Raw genomic sequence first — 16303 nt, forward strand, 5'->3', positions numbered from 1 at the left:
AAGCTAAATATTAGTTCTTGTCTAGCCTCTACACTTATTGTATGCAATAAATAGTATACGAAATTTGGGAACCTTGCAATAGAAGAGTGAACTTAAGAAAATGCAAGATGCATCTTTGAAGAATATGTGGCAATCTTTGTCAGTCGCCACTTGAAATCATGGCATTTAAACTTTGAAAGATTACTTAACATCTCATAGGCATAACATCAACAAATTACTGGACACAACAATCTATATTATCACTGTTAATGTGCAACGGTTACTCAAAAGATGAATGTTGCAATAAGGAGTTGGCTAATCTTCAGATATAGGTACACTACTTCAAGCCTCAGCCATTATAGAATGATAAAGATACAATGCAGCAATGTGAACCTTCAAATCCCATTTGTCAGAGTGAAAACATTGAACTCAAACTTGCTTACAGATGACAAAATGAGATAATTCAATAACCAGAGTCAAACCAGGAGAAGCAAAACAACAGGGCAATTGTTTGTTGAGTTTGTATCAAAAGAAACATCCTTATCCACTCTCATCTATGTGCCCATATCCTAGTTACTTTGCAACAACCAATTTTTCCTTATGCAATTTCAATAGCTCAAGAGCTTCTTCCTCGTAATAGTTGACAACCTCCGTTAGGAAAACCTTTTCAATATACTTCAGCATAGTTTCCAAGGTAATATCATTTTTCTGAATGAAACCTTTCAACAACAAAACTTGATAAACTGCACACCTTTGAACAATCCTCTTCTCGAAGCTCATCAAAATAAACCATGGACTTCTTGGAACAAGTGAAGACTCCCAACCATTTTATTGACAAAAAATTCCATCACTCTGATGATCTTATGCTCAGACGCTATCGTACACCATGGATACTTCCCGAAAGCCACAAGAATGTCATCCTCAGACAAAACCCACTTCTTATAAATGTCAACTTTCTTCTCCCAAGTTGATTTACTCATTGACTTCAATGCATGAGCTGCTAACACAAAATTCAATTTCAAAGGATTAAAACCCATTTTCTTTACCTCATTCACTATCTTTCTAAACCTATCACTAGTCGAATTGAATGCTCCAGCCATGAACTTTAACATGAACAAAATTTTTGCATCTGGCACATTGGTTTCTCTCAAAATTTCAACATTAGGTAATGCACAAGCTTGAAGATCAACTAAAAGAAGCTTGGCATTGCGTTTAATAGCAGGGATTGTCTCCTCTTCAGATTGTACAAAACTTTTAAAGAAATTGAAAGGTGAGATTATTTGGCTTTCCATGCTTCTTTTCAAAATAGCTGGAACTAAACATAGTATTTTGGCAACATCAGTGCACGAAATAACTTTAGATTTAAAAAATTGGAATTTGGTCAAAAGGGTTTTCTCCGGATCACATAAGATTACCGGAGGATACTTCCTGACGAGATTTGAGATCTGGGTTTTGGAGAAGCCGTGGTTGTCCAAAAATGCAAGGACAGAGTCAGGTTTGTTTGGAGTTTCAAATTTGACATAATTCAATGCTGAGTGAACCTTTTCTAGAGGAAACCCATATGAGTTTATGAAGTAATTCACTTCGAATGAGTGTTGATTTAGAGTGGTTTCGAGTGATGATGATGAAAACGGGTGGATTTGAATGAAATAGAGATTATTGTAAGTTTTTTTTTTAGATTCATATGAAAAAAGAAACAAGAGTTCAAAAGGAAATAGCTACAACAAGACAGAGGGCTAGTCCCTCACAAAGCTAGCTCCAGTCATGTCATCTATAACTAAGGCTGAAACTTCGTCTGGAGGATTTTCAAGGATCACAACATGCTCATCCTGTAACACTCCCATATTGGCTAAATGATCAGCAACTCTGTTACCCTCACGTAGGGTGTGGCCAAGAGAGTAGTTGGTCCTTCTCAGCAGGAACTTAGCATCTTCAATAAGGGCCTTGTAAGGTGAGTTATGATTTGGACCATGAAAAAGCAAATTAATGGCCTGCTCAGAATTTGATTCTATTAACACATCTCTAGTGCCTTTCTGGAAAAGTATGGTGTGCCCTCTGTAAATGGGCCAAATTTCTGCCTCTAAGCTCATGCAATGTCCTAACTTGCCACAGTAACCCCAAATCCAAGTGCCGATTTCATCTCGCAGCACTCCTCCATAACCTGCCTAGCCTGGGTCTCCCTTTGAGCAGCCATCAGTATTCAGTTTGAGCTTACCTGTAATTGGGCAATACCAATGTATTAGTTTAGGTTCTACAGGATGGGGGCAAAGAGGGGACTGAAAAGCCTCATCAATCTCTTAAACATATGTAGAAATGTTCTTGAGATTGACCTGAATAGGGTTGGAAAGGTTATCAAAAATCAATTTATTACAATCTTTCCAAATTTGCCAAAAAGTAACAATGAAGACAAGATACCATTTTTTTCCATAAAAAAATATTTTTGTTTTTCATATTCATGATAACCCAATCAATTAGAGGCTGGTTATTCCCTTTTTCCCACCAAGTAAGATTTTGAATGTGGGTCCAAATTTTTTTGGAGATAAAACAATCTCTAAGCAAATGCTTCATATCCTCACTATGTTGGCCACACCTGGGACAGATGTTAGTTAGGGCTAAATGTTTTACAAGACGTAACTGATTTGTCAACAATCTGCCCTTTAAGATCAGCCAAAGGAAAATTCTCAATTTTTTAGGGATCTTAATTTTCCACATCCACTTCCAGTCCCTGTTACCCAGATCAGAATCAGTAATGAAATTAAAAACAGAGGCTGAAGTGAAGTTACCAGAGTTTGAAGGAACCCAAGTAGGAGCATCAACGAAAGTAACAAATCTGGGCCTATAAATCTTGAGAATCTCATTGAGATCTTGTTGACCAACAAGATTGGTTAGGATATTAGTGTCCCGATTTCCCTCAGCATCTAGGACAGAGCTGACCTTAACAGAATCATCAATTTGGTAAGTATTATTGTGTTGAGATAAAGATTGTTTTCCACACCACTAATCTGTCCAGAAAGATATGTCTTTCCCATTGCCAACAATCCACTTAACACCCTTTCTAAGGACATCTCTATTTTTGCAAATGCTTCTCCAACAATGTGAAAAAGTTCTCTTCATGGGCCAAGTGTAGAGATTATGATGTTTAAGGTATTTGGAGTGAAACACTTTATACCAAAGTTTCTCTTTATCACTCAGAATTTTCCATGCTAATTTAAGGAGAAGAGCTGTGTTTTGATCTCTAACCTTCTTGATACCAAGTCCACCAACAGCTTTACTTTTGCACACACTGTCCCAGTTGACCAAATGAACTTTTTTCTGGGTTTCAGTATCATCCCATAGAAAATTCCTATTAATTCTATCAATGTCATCACAAAGTTGTCTAGGGAGTTCCATGGTTTGCATGGTATAAGTAGGGATGGCCGAAGTGACAACTTGAATGAGGGTGGCTCTACTAGCTAAGTTGAGGTTTCTAGCTTTCCAACCTGAGAGCCTAGCTTTCATCTTATCAAGGATTTCAGAGAACAAGATTTTAGAGATTCTCTGATGCAGTAATGGGGAACCAAGATATTTACCAAGGTTAAGGGTAAGGGAAATACCACTTTGGAAATTGAGAGCTTGGGCAACATTCTTAGGGAAATTAGAAGAGACAAAAAGTTTAGATTTCAGAAGATTAACTTTTTGTCTTGACACTTCACAGAATTCGAAAAGGATTTCCATAATGGTTTCACAGTTAGTATGGGTAGCTTAGGCAAAAAAGATCAAGTCATCTGCAAAGAACAAGTGAGATAGGGATGGGCTATTTCTAGAAGCCTTAATACCTTTCCAAGAACCCTCCTGGACCTTAGAGTTGATCACATTAAACAATCTTTCCATACAAAGGACAAAGAGATAGGGAGAATGAGTGTCCCCTTGTCTAAGGCCTCTACTATTATGAATCCCATCTATGATTTCCCCATTCCACAAGATGGATGAATGCTTATTGGTGCCACAGCTCATAATCAACTCAACCAAATCATAATTAAGTTTGAACTCCATTAAGGTTTCTTTGATGAAATCCCAAGATAACCTATCATAGGCTTTCTCTAAGTCAATCTTGAAAATCATACAACCACACTTGCCTTTCTTATACCTTAAAGTATGTAGAATCTCCTGTGTGATAATGATGTTATCAGAAGTGTTTCTACTAGGTGTAAACTTGCTCTGGTTAGGAGACACTACGTTGTCCAAGAGGGGTCTAAGTCTTCCCACAATGATCTTGGTTATAATCTTATAGGGTACATTACACAAGCTTATGGGTCGAAATTGCTTAATGGTTTCAGGGCTATCAACTTTGGGGATCAAGACGATAAGAGTTTCATTAATCTCATGAGGTACAATTTTGTTACGAAAACAATTTTTAACAAACTCACACACAGAGTGACCTATAGAGCTCCAATAATGCTTGTAGAAAACGGCCTGAATACTATCCTTACCTGGTGCTTTAAAAGCACCAATGTCTTGGACAGCTCTAAGAATTTCAGAATTGGAGATGGGTTTGAGGAGCCCAATATTATCATCATGGGTAAAATGAGTTAGAGTTAGGTCCTTCCAATGAGCTAGATGAGTGATATCTTCACTACTAAAGAGGTTTTGAAAAAAATCAAGGATGGCAGCCTTAATTTCATCAGTCTCAGTAATCCAAGATCCAGGGTTATCTTTAAGGGCATTGATTTTGGTTTTCCTTCTCTTAGTAATAGTGAAAATATGGAAATACTCGGTATTTCTATCAACAAGCGTAATATGTTTGGCCCTAGATTTTTGAAACCGTAAGATTTCTTCTTGGAACAAAGTAGTATTATATTGTTTTATAAGATCGTTTTCAAGAACAAGCAAATTGTGGGAAAAGTTAGCAGCTAATGTTGTTTGAATGCCCTCAATCCGTGCAAGAAGATGTCTTTTCCTTTTAAAAATATTCCCAAAAACCTCTTTGTTCCACTCTTTAACTCTACTTGTGAATTCAACTGTAGAATCATGGAGGTTGTTGTTCATATCAGTCCAGGTGGAATTAACAATATCTATACGGCCAGGATGGGATATCCATGTAGCTTCAAATCTAAAGGGCCTATTAGAGGGATTAAGAGTATGCATACCTTGGGTGTAGATTACAAGGGGTGAGTGATCTGAATAGGTTCGGGAAAGAACTCTAATAGTGGCTTATGGAAACATTGTTCTTCATTCTAGATTACTAAGAGCTCTATCAAGTCTCTCCATAGTATTAGCCAAACCTTGTCTATTGTTAGTCCAGGTCATCTTAGGACCAGAGCTTCCCAAGTCAATCAAATTGCAGTTGTTAATCTGTTCTAAAAAGTTTTGAGTTCTGGCTGAACTCTAAGATGGGTGAAGCTTCTTTCTCCTTGGCTTGTATAGTCATTAAAGTCCCCAGCTACTAGCCATGGTTTATCCATGTTGTCTGCCACATTCTCCAGATCAACCCACAGATGCTTCCTCATAACTGGGTTTGGGCTTACATAAACAGCAGCAAGGACCCATTCTTCATAGTCTTCTTTGTGTATAGTTGCATGGATAGCCTGAGAACTAACTAAGAAAGCCCTAACATTTACCTAATTTGTGTCCCAGATGATCCATATCCCTCATACTCTTCTAATGGGATCTACAATGGATGAGGCTGTAAAGCCCAATCTATTGAAGAAATTACCCATTTTGCTAAAAGTCACTTTAGTCTCCATCAGAATTACGATCTCAGGTTTATGGGCCCAAATGATTTCCACAAGATTTCTTTTAAAAGTATTATTGCCAGCTCCGCAGTAATTCCATAAAAGAAGTCGTAATAAATCCATAAATGGGTAATGGAGGGAGGAGTCAGTTACCAGATCTTTAACGATGTGGTGTATCCTCCACCGATCTGCTTGTTCTAATCTCATGGAGACTAGCTGGAACGAGTGAAATGACGTCAGGTGGGGGTCTGCCCAGTTTGGCTCAATTCTCAATCGGAGTTGTTCTATCCACCAAGCGAAAGTGACTAGGTGAATTGCTTCGCTCCCTGGTTCTAACAATAGACTCACATTATGGGTCTGGTTCCGATATACTGTCACCTCTTTCATTGATTCCTTTGGTTTCTTGTTGCCTTCCCCTTCCATTGTTTGCTTCACCTGGGTCTGGTGGTTCTTTGTCTTGATGCAATGGTGTTAAAGCCTTGGGAGTGGAAGTGGATTCTGGTATGTTTGCAGATACAAGGGGTGAGTTAATTTCGACCATGGTTGAGTCTTATTGGCCTAGGGTGTTTTCCAACTTATAGATCATGTCAGAAGTACTCTATGGCAATTGATTTCCACTGGAGTGATTTCTCACCTTGACTTCTTCACAGAGTGGATTCTCTATATTGAAATCTTTGGCGTGTGATATAGAGCTTTCCCTCATTTTCTTCCAGACAGATTGATGCCTCACATGTGTATCTGGTTCCTTTGCTCTAATGTGATTCGTCCCTATTTTGGCTTTTCCTTTAGCGTCATTAGCTTGATTTGGGCCTATTAGGAGACTAGGCTCACCTTGGGCCTCATGCACTCCAAGTTTATTGTTCTTCTTGCCCCTGTGAGTATTAACTTGACTATCTGGGCCTGTAGACACCCCATTTTTTACCGCCCTTAAGACTTGGGCGCTACTAATTGTTTACTTGGTAATGAAAGATGTGCAGAGCAAAGGTTCGGTTTCTTCGGCAAGGAGAGTGTCAAATCCAAACCACACACCCCATTTTTGGACTAAAAAATATTTTGAATCTTAAAACCCTCTCTTTCAAAATATTTTGAAAAATGTTTCTGCGATGCTCCGAGGCTCACATTTCGTTAAATGTTGCGCGTTTCGGTAAACTGAGCAAGTACAAAGTGGAAATGAATGAGAGAGAGATGAAATCTTTGAAAAATCTTTCAAAACACCTTACTTAGGGGTTTGGAGTTGAAGAAAATTGGAGGAGAGGGAAGAAACCTAGTTGGGGAAGAAGATAGTCATAAACCGCTAAGAGAGAGTCGAGCAGCACTCGCTAAATTAGGCCTATCCATTTGTATACATGGATTTCATCTATGGGGACACCACCATTGGAAAGAACACTTCCGGGGATTCATTTTACACTCAAGAATCTCCTAAAGCCGAGTCTGAATGGGGGAGATATGGCTGGTTAAAGTTGGGCATCAATCCGGGTAGGATCAAAACTGAGCGGCTTCACGAAAAGAGGGATATCTCTTAGCACAGTTGGAATTTTGATGTGAGGCCACCACCATTGGAAAGCTTACTTCCGGGGCTTCAATTTGGACACAAGAATGACCTACAAAGGAGTCCAGATGAAGGAGATTTTGATGTGAGGCCACCACCATTTGAAGTTGGACCTAGAGAGCAGATTTTCTCTGCCGGCCACTAGTGAAGGGTGCCGGCCATGAATGATGCAGTGCCGGCCATTGATGATTCTTGCTGGCCACAAATGATCCCCTGCCGGCCAACAATGATAAGTCTCATATTTTTCCAGATTTTTACCTCCAGTTGTGTCCCATACTGCTCTAGATATTTCTGGATTGATATTTTTAGCCAAAGCTCTTGTATATATGAGCCATTTTCTCTCATATTCAAGGGTTAGAAAATTTGGGAGCTTCTCACTCTAGAATCCTCTCTCTCTAGAATTTTGAGCAATTTTCCATTCTCTCTCTCTAGAATCCTCTTTCTCTTCTCTTTTAGTGCTAGAAGGTGAGCTTTCTTCACACTTTTGCAAGGAGACTCCTAGCCAAACACCACCATCTTTGTTGCTGAGGTTCTTGCAGGGTGTATTTGAGTTCTAAAAGTTAGTTTGGGGCTCAAGAAGCTGTTGTTCTTATTGTTCTTCAAGGGTGAGTCCTATTCCCCCTTTTAAGCTTTGTTTTGGTTACATATTTGGCCCCCTTTGCATGCTACTTTAGGCCTTGCTTTCAACTAAAAAAAGTTCTATATTTAAGTGCTTAAAATGGTTGTTTAAGGCTTTGTTTGAGTTAGGGGTGGTTTACCCCCTTTGGTGGCTTGTTTTGCCATGTTTTGTGCCATCTTTTAAGGCCTTTGAGACCATCTCTTTTTGGCCTTCTCACCACTGAAACTTAGAGGAATTTTAGTGGTGGAAAAGTAGTTTTGAGGTCCCAAATGGGTGGGGGTGGTCCCCCCTCCTCTTGTCTTGCTTGCATGTTTTGTTAGCCCATCAAATGAGCATGTGTTTCTACTTCTTAGAGGTTTTGTTTAGGCTCATTTTTGTGAATTTTTAGACCTGCCATAACTCTATTTTGGGCTGTCTTGGTCACCTCTTGCATGTTTCATATACTTGTAGTGTAATCCTACTTGTAGCCTTGCAAAGTAGCATGTCTTTGTGCCTTGAATTGGCTCCATTTCAGCATGTTTTTAGCCATTATTTTCCATGTCATAACTCTGATTTGGGTTGGTTTGGTTGCCTCTTGCATGCTTCTTGCACTTGTAGTGCAATTTTGTTCACTAACCTAGTGTATTTGGTGTTTTAGCCTATTGATCTAGCATGTGTATGCTCTACTCCAACACATTTTTGGCTTTGATTTAACATGTTTTAGGTCTGATTTGAGTGGTTTTGGTCATTCATGCTTAGCTTTGTATAGTTATAATGTAATTGGCTTCACTAGTCTTGAGTTTTGAGACCCTTAGCATGCTATATTTGTGATGTGTGCATGATATGGCATCATTTGGTAGGTAATTTCAGAGCTTATATCTTTGCCATACTTTCACTTAAATCACTCTTTCAATGCTTTTGAAAAGTTGAGCATTATGCTTTGTTTGTGAGCCAATACATGAGCACATCTTTCTTGCCATCTATGCTGCAAGTCTAGCATGTTTTTGCTACTGTTTTGACCTGCCTTAGGTCTGTTTTTAATGGTCAAGGTCATTTGAGCATTGCTTAGTATGGTTGTAGTGTAAAGGGCCTTGATTAGCTTTGAGTTTTGAGACCTTTGATATGTTATGCATGTGATGTTTGCATGGTATGGCACCATTTAGTATGTAATTTCAATACATATAGTGTAGTCACACTCTCATATACTTCACTTCTTCATAGCTTTTGAGGGTTGTGTATTATGCCTTGCTTATAGGCCAACATGAGTGCATGTTCTTCTAGCATTTTGAGCTCCCATTTCAGCATGTTTAGACCATTATTTTGGCATGATTGAGCTTTGTCCAGAGTTGGTTTGGTCATTTGTGCTTTGTATTGCATGCCTCATGTGTAATGTTCTTCACTTGCTTTAGTGCTCTTGGCCCCTTAACATGTCTTGCATGCATTGCTTGCATGATAGAGTCTCATGCATGCCATCTTGACATGTCAGGATTAGCATGATTGTTTGCATAACATGTTGTTTGTGTGCATTGCATCGTGTTCAACCGGGCGTTACGTTGAACACAAGGCAGATTAGCCCACTTCATACTCAAAGTGATGAAAGTGAGCCAATCCCCTTTGTCTCCATTGCCTTTGATCACTCATGATAAGGTCGTGGTCTTAGTGTCTTGTTTGTTGTGCATTCATTGAATGTGTACAAGATTGAATCTTTGGCCAACATGCATTACATGCTTGATTGATGGTCTTAGATCCAATAATGCCTGTCTATTTATGTTTTGAAGTGATATGAAGTGGCACAGTATATACATGCCCTAGGGAGACCCTCCATTTCCTCTATTTTTATGCTCTGTTGTAGAATGGTGTCACAGCACACCAGTGGCCGGCAGTGCCACGTTGATGGCCGGCACCCCTCCATCCTTGGCCGATATAGGCCCACTCTTGGCCGGCAAGTGGCCGACAGCCACCTTTCATGGCCGGCAGGCCACTGGTGCACTCCCCAGTATGGTTTTGGTAAGATCCAGCAGCAAGTTCTCAAGGATACCCTACAAACAGAGCCTCAAGCGAGCAATCGGAGAGCTTTTCAGGGCAAGAAACCGAATGCATGCATGCATGTTCAACATCTTCAAACGGAGCTGGAGCAGCTTAGTTTAAAGCTTTATTTGTTCATTAGCTTGAATTTGTAATTTAATTAATTTGTTAATTAATTAAGTGTTGTAATAATTAAGTAGCTTAGTTTAGTTATTTCTTTATTGTTCTGTAATAATTAGTCTAAATTATCTTTATTAGATTAGTTAAGTAGCTTAGCTTAGAATAGCTTAGCTTTCATTCGGACCCTCCGTCGAGAGGGCATAATGTTATAATAAGGGTGCGTGCGTGTGTGAATGTCTTCCAACCCCACGTCTTTCTCCCTTTTATTTATCCGCTTTCAGTGGTTAGATTAGGGCATATTTTCGATTAGCATACCTTATGCTTGCATGCGTGCATCATTTATTCGTCTTGCATGCACCGGGCTCTGCGCATCATTCAAACTGCATTGTATTTCAATACATTTACTTGAAATACGTGTTTAACAGTATGTTATCAAGTGTTGCATTCATATACCATTTTAGATAGCCGAGCCTACTTAGTCACATTTTTCATGTGTTGCATTAGGCATTGTTGACATAGCTAGGATCATGCATGATTTCTAACTAGTTTTTTGCTTTGGCTCGGAGTACACTGTAAGTGTTTTCGCTTTAGCATCCTTGCATGTGTGTAAGTGACTGCCATGACAGCATGCTTTCCATGAGGCTATGCGCTTAAGTGATTAACTGCATGAATGCCTGTGGATGAAGGCTTCATTGCTTGAAACAATTCATCAAAATGTGAGTTTTAAGCCCACTTGAAATAGCAAATCATCATGTTTTAAGCCCACCTTGTTTGGTGGCAAATCTGCATTTTAACCTACTTGCGAGTAGCATCTTCAAACCATTTTCGAAAAACAAACGTGAGATGTTTTGTTCCAAATCGAGCGATTTAGTTTATACTTATATGCTGTGCGCATCACATAGTAAGTTAGCTAATAAATCAGAATAAGAACACATGTGTTTTCAAAAACAACATATCATGTTTAGTAGAGGCCAATCCTTTGATCGGGCGAGTGGGGGTGCTCATTTTAGGACCTTCCCCTCTCGTACCCAAGTACCCGAGCCGAGGCAACTTTGATGATGACGGACACGTGGCCTTTGGCACGAGTCAGGGTTTCCTAAATTTCTCAAAACAAAATATTTAGATGGCGACTTTGTAATCTAGCAAAGCAGTCCAGTTTGGCATTTTTTATTCAAAATCTGATTTTCCAAAATGATTTGCTGGATTGAACTCTTTGGTGATTTATCAGTCTTACATTGCAGTTTGTGAGATTAGATTCAGAACCGTGACAGGAGTCTGAACTGTAGTAGCTAAGAACCCAATTCGCGCCCTCTCCGAAAGGGAGGGCGCGCGGAGCGAGTTCAAGGCGGTCTACAGGGCCCTCTTCCAAATATCTAAATAAATTGTTTGTGGTAATTGGGCCAAATGAATCTTGTGTCCTTTTGGGTTGGGTTGTTTTCCTATAACGCTTAATCACAAGCATCCATGGGCCAAATGTTTCATCTTCCTCATGCTCTTATTACGGGTGACTATTAGCCTGCACTGTTTGGTGGTCAGAAGTTCTATTGTCAAAAACGGCTAGATTTTTCTCCGCTAGTAGAGCATTAAGGCCTTGAATCTACAAGCTTCCTTTCTATGATCAATGCGCCCACAAAGGAAGCAGAATAAGTGAAGGGACTCATAGTCAACATTGTAAAGTTTACCTTCCAATATGAATTTTGGTTTTAGAGGTTTAAGATTCATTTCTTCACAGAAGGAGCAAACTTTCCTCTCGTAGCCATCGCAGTGGTCCAATCAATTTGAGTGGTTTGTCAATAGCTTTGGCAATCGCAAATAGGACTTTCTCTTGGTAGTATTCAATCAGAAGCTCAGGAAACCGAACCCAAACGGCGATTGTGGTTTCAAAAGCTTCCGATGGTTTAAAATTTGGTTCCCACCTTCTCACAGTCAGATAGTGATCCATAATGATCCATGGAACCCCCGTGAAGGCTTTAGTACAATCTGTCTATTCAGAGAATTTAAAGAGGAAATAGTTACTTCCCAGGTTAAATTCTCCCTGAAGACCCAGATATTTTTTACTCTGGAGCAAAGCATTTTGTAACCAATATTTTTTCCCAACAGTCGAATGATTAGTGCATTTTTCCATGGTTTTCTAATCTTCACCAGAAGCTTCTTAGGTAGAGAGATTTTGGGAAGTCATCAAAGCTCAGGGTAGATGCCTTGGGTCTTAGATTGACCCTCTTGAACATCATCGTCTTCCTCATCTGACGAGAGGATTTCCACTCTACTATCGAAAGTATAATCACAATTTCTGACAATGGCCAGAGCTTCTTTGAAAGATTTGGGAGGAGGAAGACCCAAAGCTGGGAGTTGTTGGTCACCAAAATCTTCTTTTGATATTTTCATATCCATATCAGCTACATTATCCACATTAGTTTCCTTATCGAAGTCAGAGCTTTTGATTTTCTTAATGCTTTTGACCATATAGTCTTCTTCTTCGGAAGACTTTCCTTGATTCAGTGGATCTCGGTGATCAACAGGGTTTGATGTGTTATTACTGGTGGTGTTGTCTGAGGAATGATGCATTCTCTATTGTCTCATGTTCTTATCACTAAAATTGAGATTATTGTAAGTTGATGAACAAGCTCGAACAGAAGACCTTACATGGTGTAAAGTTTTGCAAATTAACCTAGACATTGATTGAAATTTTAGCCCAAGGAGTAGAGAATTACCTGTTCAATAGAGGAAATCTTCACAATCTTGGAACTTTTCCCCTCTAAAACCCTGTTCTTTCATGAACCCTAAAGTTGTCCTGATTATACATAGTTGTCCTTAGCCCGAGTAGAGAATTAGCTGTTTGCTTAATTCTTTTTTTTTAAGGTAAATTACACTGAGCACCTTAAAATTTGGTGAAAGTACAAGTAGCGTTATAGTTTTAACATAATTATATTAACTTTCTTTTAGTAACGTTAAATTATGGAAATCACTATTCTCACTCTACTTTACTTTAAATATACTCTCTTCTTTATCCTTGTTATATATAGTTAATATTCTTGAATTTTGATTTTTTTTTTTTTTAGGGGGTGTATTTTGTGTGAAAGGATATTAATATAATTATGTATAATAATGACAAAAAAAATTATATTTGAAGCAAAGTAGAGTGGAAATAGCGGCTCCTAAAATTTATCGAAACTAATGCAAATAGTGTGAAGAAAAAATAAATGAAAAAATATATATATTTTATTATAAAAGATATGATAATGTCATTGTCTCGTACATATCATTAATGTATTATTGATGAAAAGGGAGCAAAGTATTATGTGAATTAAAATTTGTAGAAATTTTAACGTAATTACACTAAACTTGTGAAGTTTGTTGTATTTTCTCCAAATTTCATAGAGATCAATGTAATTTACCCCTTTTTTTATACTTTACTCCTTTTTTTATTTTGTTTTTGCGATAACGTTGCTTATTTCTTATAAACCTATAAAATTATTTGAATATTTTGAAATATTTGTAAACTTATAAAATTTCACAAGTGGTGTAACTAAAAATTGATAATTTTCAAAAACAATTTCAAATTAATGATAAATTTTATCAACTTTAATAATTAAAATCATAAATTTTTCTATGAATTTATAAATACTTTGTAAATTTACCACTGATGTGCAATTTTCCTTTGAAAAATTATAGAAACTTATACAAAAAGTCAATTAATTTCTCCAACACAATTTAAGAGCTTTTAGAAGGGGAAAAAAAATTTGTTTGGTATGATTTCATACCATCAACATCAAGTAGATTAATACTCTTTATATAGTACAATGTGTTTTAAATATGTAATTAGCAATGATTTTTTAACAAAAGAATGGATTAAATTTTTAAAACCCTTACACAAACCATTAAATTTTGAAGGACAACACTTGTAGGCAATGTCACTTTTTAAAATTTTTGAAGATTTCGAATTGAGTTTTGGGTTTTACACTACAAAATTTTACTTTTAAAATTATATATCAAATGTTTTCATTTTTTTTTTGCATGCCCTCCAAAACCTATTTCAAACATTTTTATAATTTATTCAAAGCTTTTTAAATCATTAATCTAAAAATTAACTACAAAATTTTGTCAAAGAATGTGTTGTATTGGACAAACCAGCCATACTAATCTTAGAATTGAATAATCTTTAAAAGGAAATTGTTTAAATTCACAATTAAAATGATTGCAATCACAAATCTCTTCGTATATTGTATTTTGTCACAACTGTGTTTTGCATTTATTGATAAATAAATCCTAAATAATTTGGTGAGTGAATTAGACTAATGATTTAGCATAAACAAGGTGGGTCATATGATGATATTAACAGCCATTTGAGGCTTGTACTTTCTCCATTAGGGGAGAGGGATTTTAAAAAAATGATGCATTGAATGAAGGCCTTTTGAAAGGCCTTTCTTGACTGCAACATCGCAATTGAATTCGCAAAGACCCTTAAGAGGAGGCTCCCATTTATGATTAGAACCACCTTGTGGCACATAAACAGGGGTGGCAACTAGTGGTTCGCGGAGATGTGAGAGGTCATGGAACTCATCCAATCCCACGCTTGGGTAGTTTTTTGAATAGTTGCACCAGTGTCCACCGGAGTGCTGTTGAAGATAAACTCAATCATGGCCACATTAGAGATTGAACCTTGGTCGATTTTAAGTCTTAAATTACTTCCAAACCAAATAGCTTTGGTCCAGTCACAATCAAACAATAGGTGTTCAACTGTCTCTGGATATTTGTTGCAAATAGGGCAAAAATCCGAAGCCATGCATTTCCTTCGATAAAGGTAGACTCTTGTTGCTAAACGATTCCGACAGAATACCAATTATACCAAATCAAATGGCCATATGAATATGAAATATGGAACATCAAAGCGAAACGCAAAGGGAAAAAAAAAAGGATCTTTTATAAGTTGCCAATTTGAAACTTGATTATAAACTGAATACAAAGAAAAAGGGAAAAATAAACCAATGTAAGCCTTAGAAAAAGAAATAGGTCCCCTGTACACAAACAATATGGTAATGCATAAACAAAATATATACATACGTAGGTATTAGTTATATATAATTACCTAGATGAACATATATTGGTACACTGATTCAAGACTCAAGCCATTCCAAAATGATCAACATTCAATGCATCAATGTGAAACTTCAATACCATTTGTCAGAGTGAAAACAAAGAACTGAAATGTGCTTACAGATGACAAATTTTAATTGATAACCCCATTGTATTCAAAATGAGAGAATTCAATAACCACAGTTAAATCATGAGAATCAGAAGAAAAGAGCAACTGTATGTTGAGTCGACATCAAAGGAAAACATCCTTAGCCAATCCAGTCTCATCAGCAGACCAAATCATAATTGTTTTGCAAGAGCCAACTTTTCCTTGTACAATTTCAATAGCTTGGGAGCTTCTTCCTCATGACAGTTCACAAACTTCTTTAGGAAGCATTTTTCAGGAGATACCAACATATTTGTTAAGCTATTATTGTTGCTCTTAATCAAACCTTTCGATAACAAAATTTCATAAACTGCCCACCACAGAACAGTCCTTTTCTCTAAGCTCAGTGACACCAGTACCGGCTTTCTTGCAATAAGTGAGGACTCCCAACCAATTTTATTGACAAAAAAATCCACCACTCTCATGATCTTGTTCTCAGACACTATAATAAACAAGGGGTGTTTCCCAAAAGCCTCAAGAATCTCATCCCCAGACCAACCCCACTTCTTATAAACCTCAACCTTCTTCCCCCATGTTGATTTACTTATTGACTTCAATAAATGAATTGCTAACACAAAATTCAATTTACAAGGATTAAAACCCATTTTATCTACCTCTTCCACAATCCTTCTAAAGGTAACAACATTCAACATGAAACCTCGAGATCGACATGTGTTCCTTAACAAATAAAATTTTTCTCATTTGGCATACCCACTTCTCACAGAAATTCAATATTGGGTACACAAGCTTCAGGATCAAACAAAAGAATCCAGGAGCTGCGTTTAATAGCCAATATGGTTTTGTCTTGGGATTGAATCAAATTTCTATAGAAATTGAAAGATGGTATTGTTAGGTTTTTGTAAATGGCAATCACGTTTGATAAAAATTCTTTCAGTTGTAATTTTGTTCGCTCTTTTGTTTTAGTAAGGCTATGAGTGTTTAGATGTGAATCCAACCCGAATTGTGCCTCGCAAAGGAGTTTGTAATCTTAATCCCTTCATGTTTGCCACTTCGCTGATTAAGTACTAGGGTCAAACTAACTGGTCAACTCGCAGGGGTTCAAAGGACAGCGCTCCATGGCG

The 16303-nt window shown here is 37.5% G+C and overlaps 1 protein-coding gene and 1 pseudogene across 1 annotated transcript; both read right to left on the bottom strand.

The window, feature by feature from the left end:
- Positions 1–552: 552 nt before the first annotated feature.
- LOC145824438 (uncharacterized) lies at positions 553–2173 on the bottom strand (annotated as a pseudogene).
- A 13182-nt stretch (positions 2174–15355) lies between these two features.
- LOC114289933 (uncharacterized) lies at positions 15356–15826 on the bottom strand. Its single transcript, XM_028233779.1, has one exon. It carries the CDS (start codon positions 15824–15826, stop codon positions 15356–15358), a length of 471 nt encoding a protein of 156 aa, XP_028089580.1.
- Positions 15827–16303: the final 477 nt, after the last annotated feature.

Source organism: Camellia sinensis, chromosome 4 (assembly GCF_055761805.1).
Source record: "Camellia sinensis isolate YWXY chromosome 4, ASM5576180v1, whole genome shotgun sequence".
Lineage (NCBI taxonomy): Eukaryota > Viridiplantae > Streptophyta > Magnoliopsida > Ericales > Theaceae > Camellia > Camellia sinensis.

Excerpts from the sequence above, each read along its gene's own strand:
- LOC114289933 (XM_028233779.1), bottom strand. The coding sequence starts at position 15,826 with ATGGGTTTTAATCCTTGTAAATTGAATTTTGTGTTAGCAATTCATTTA.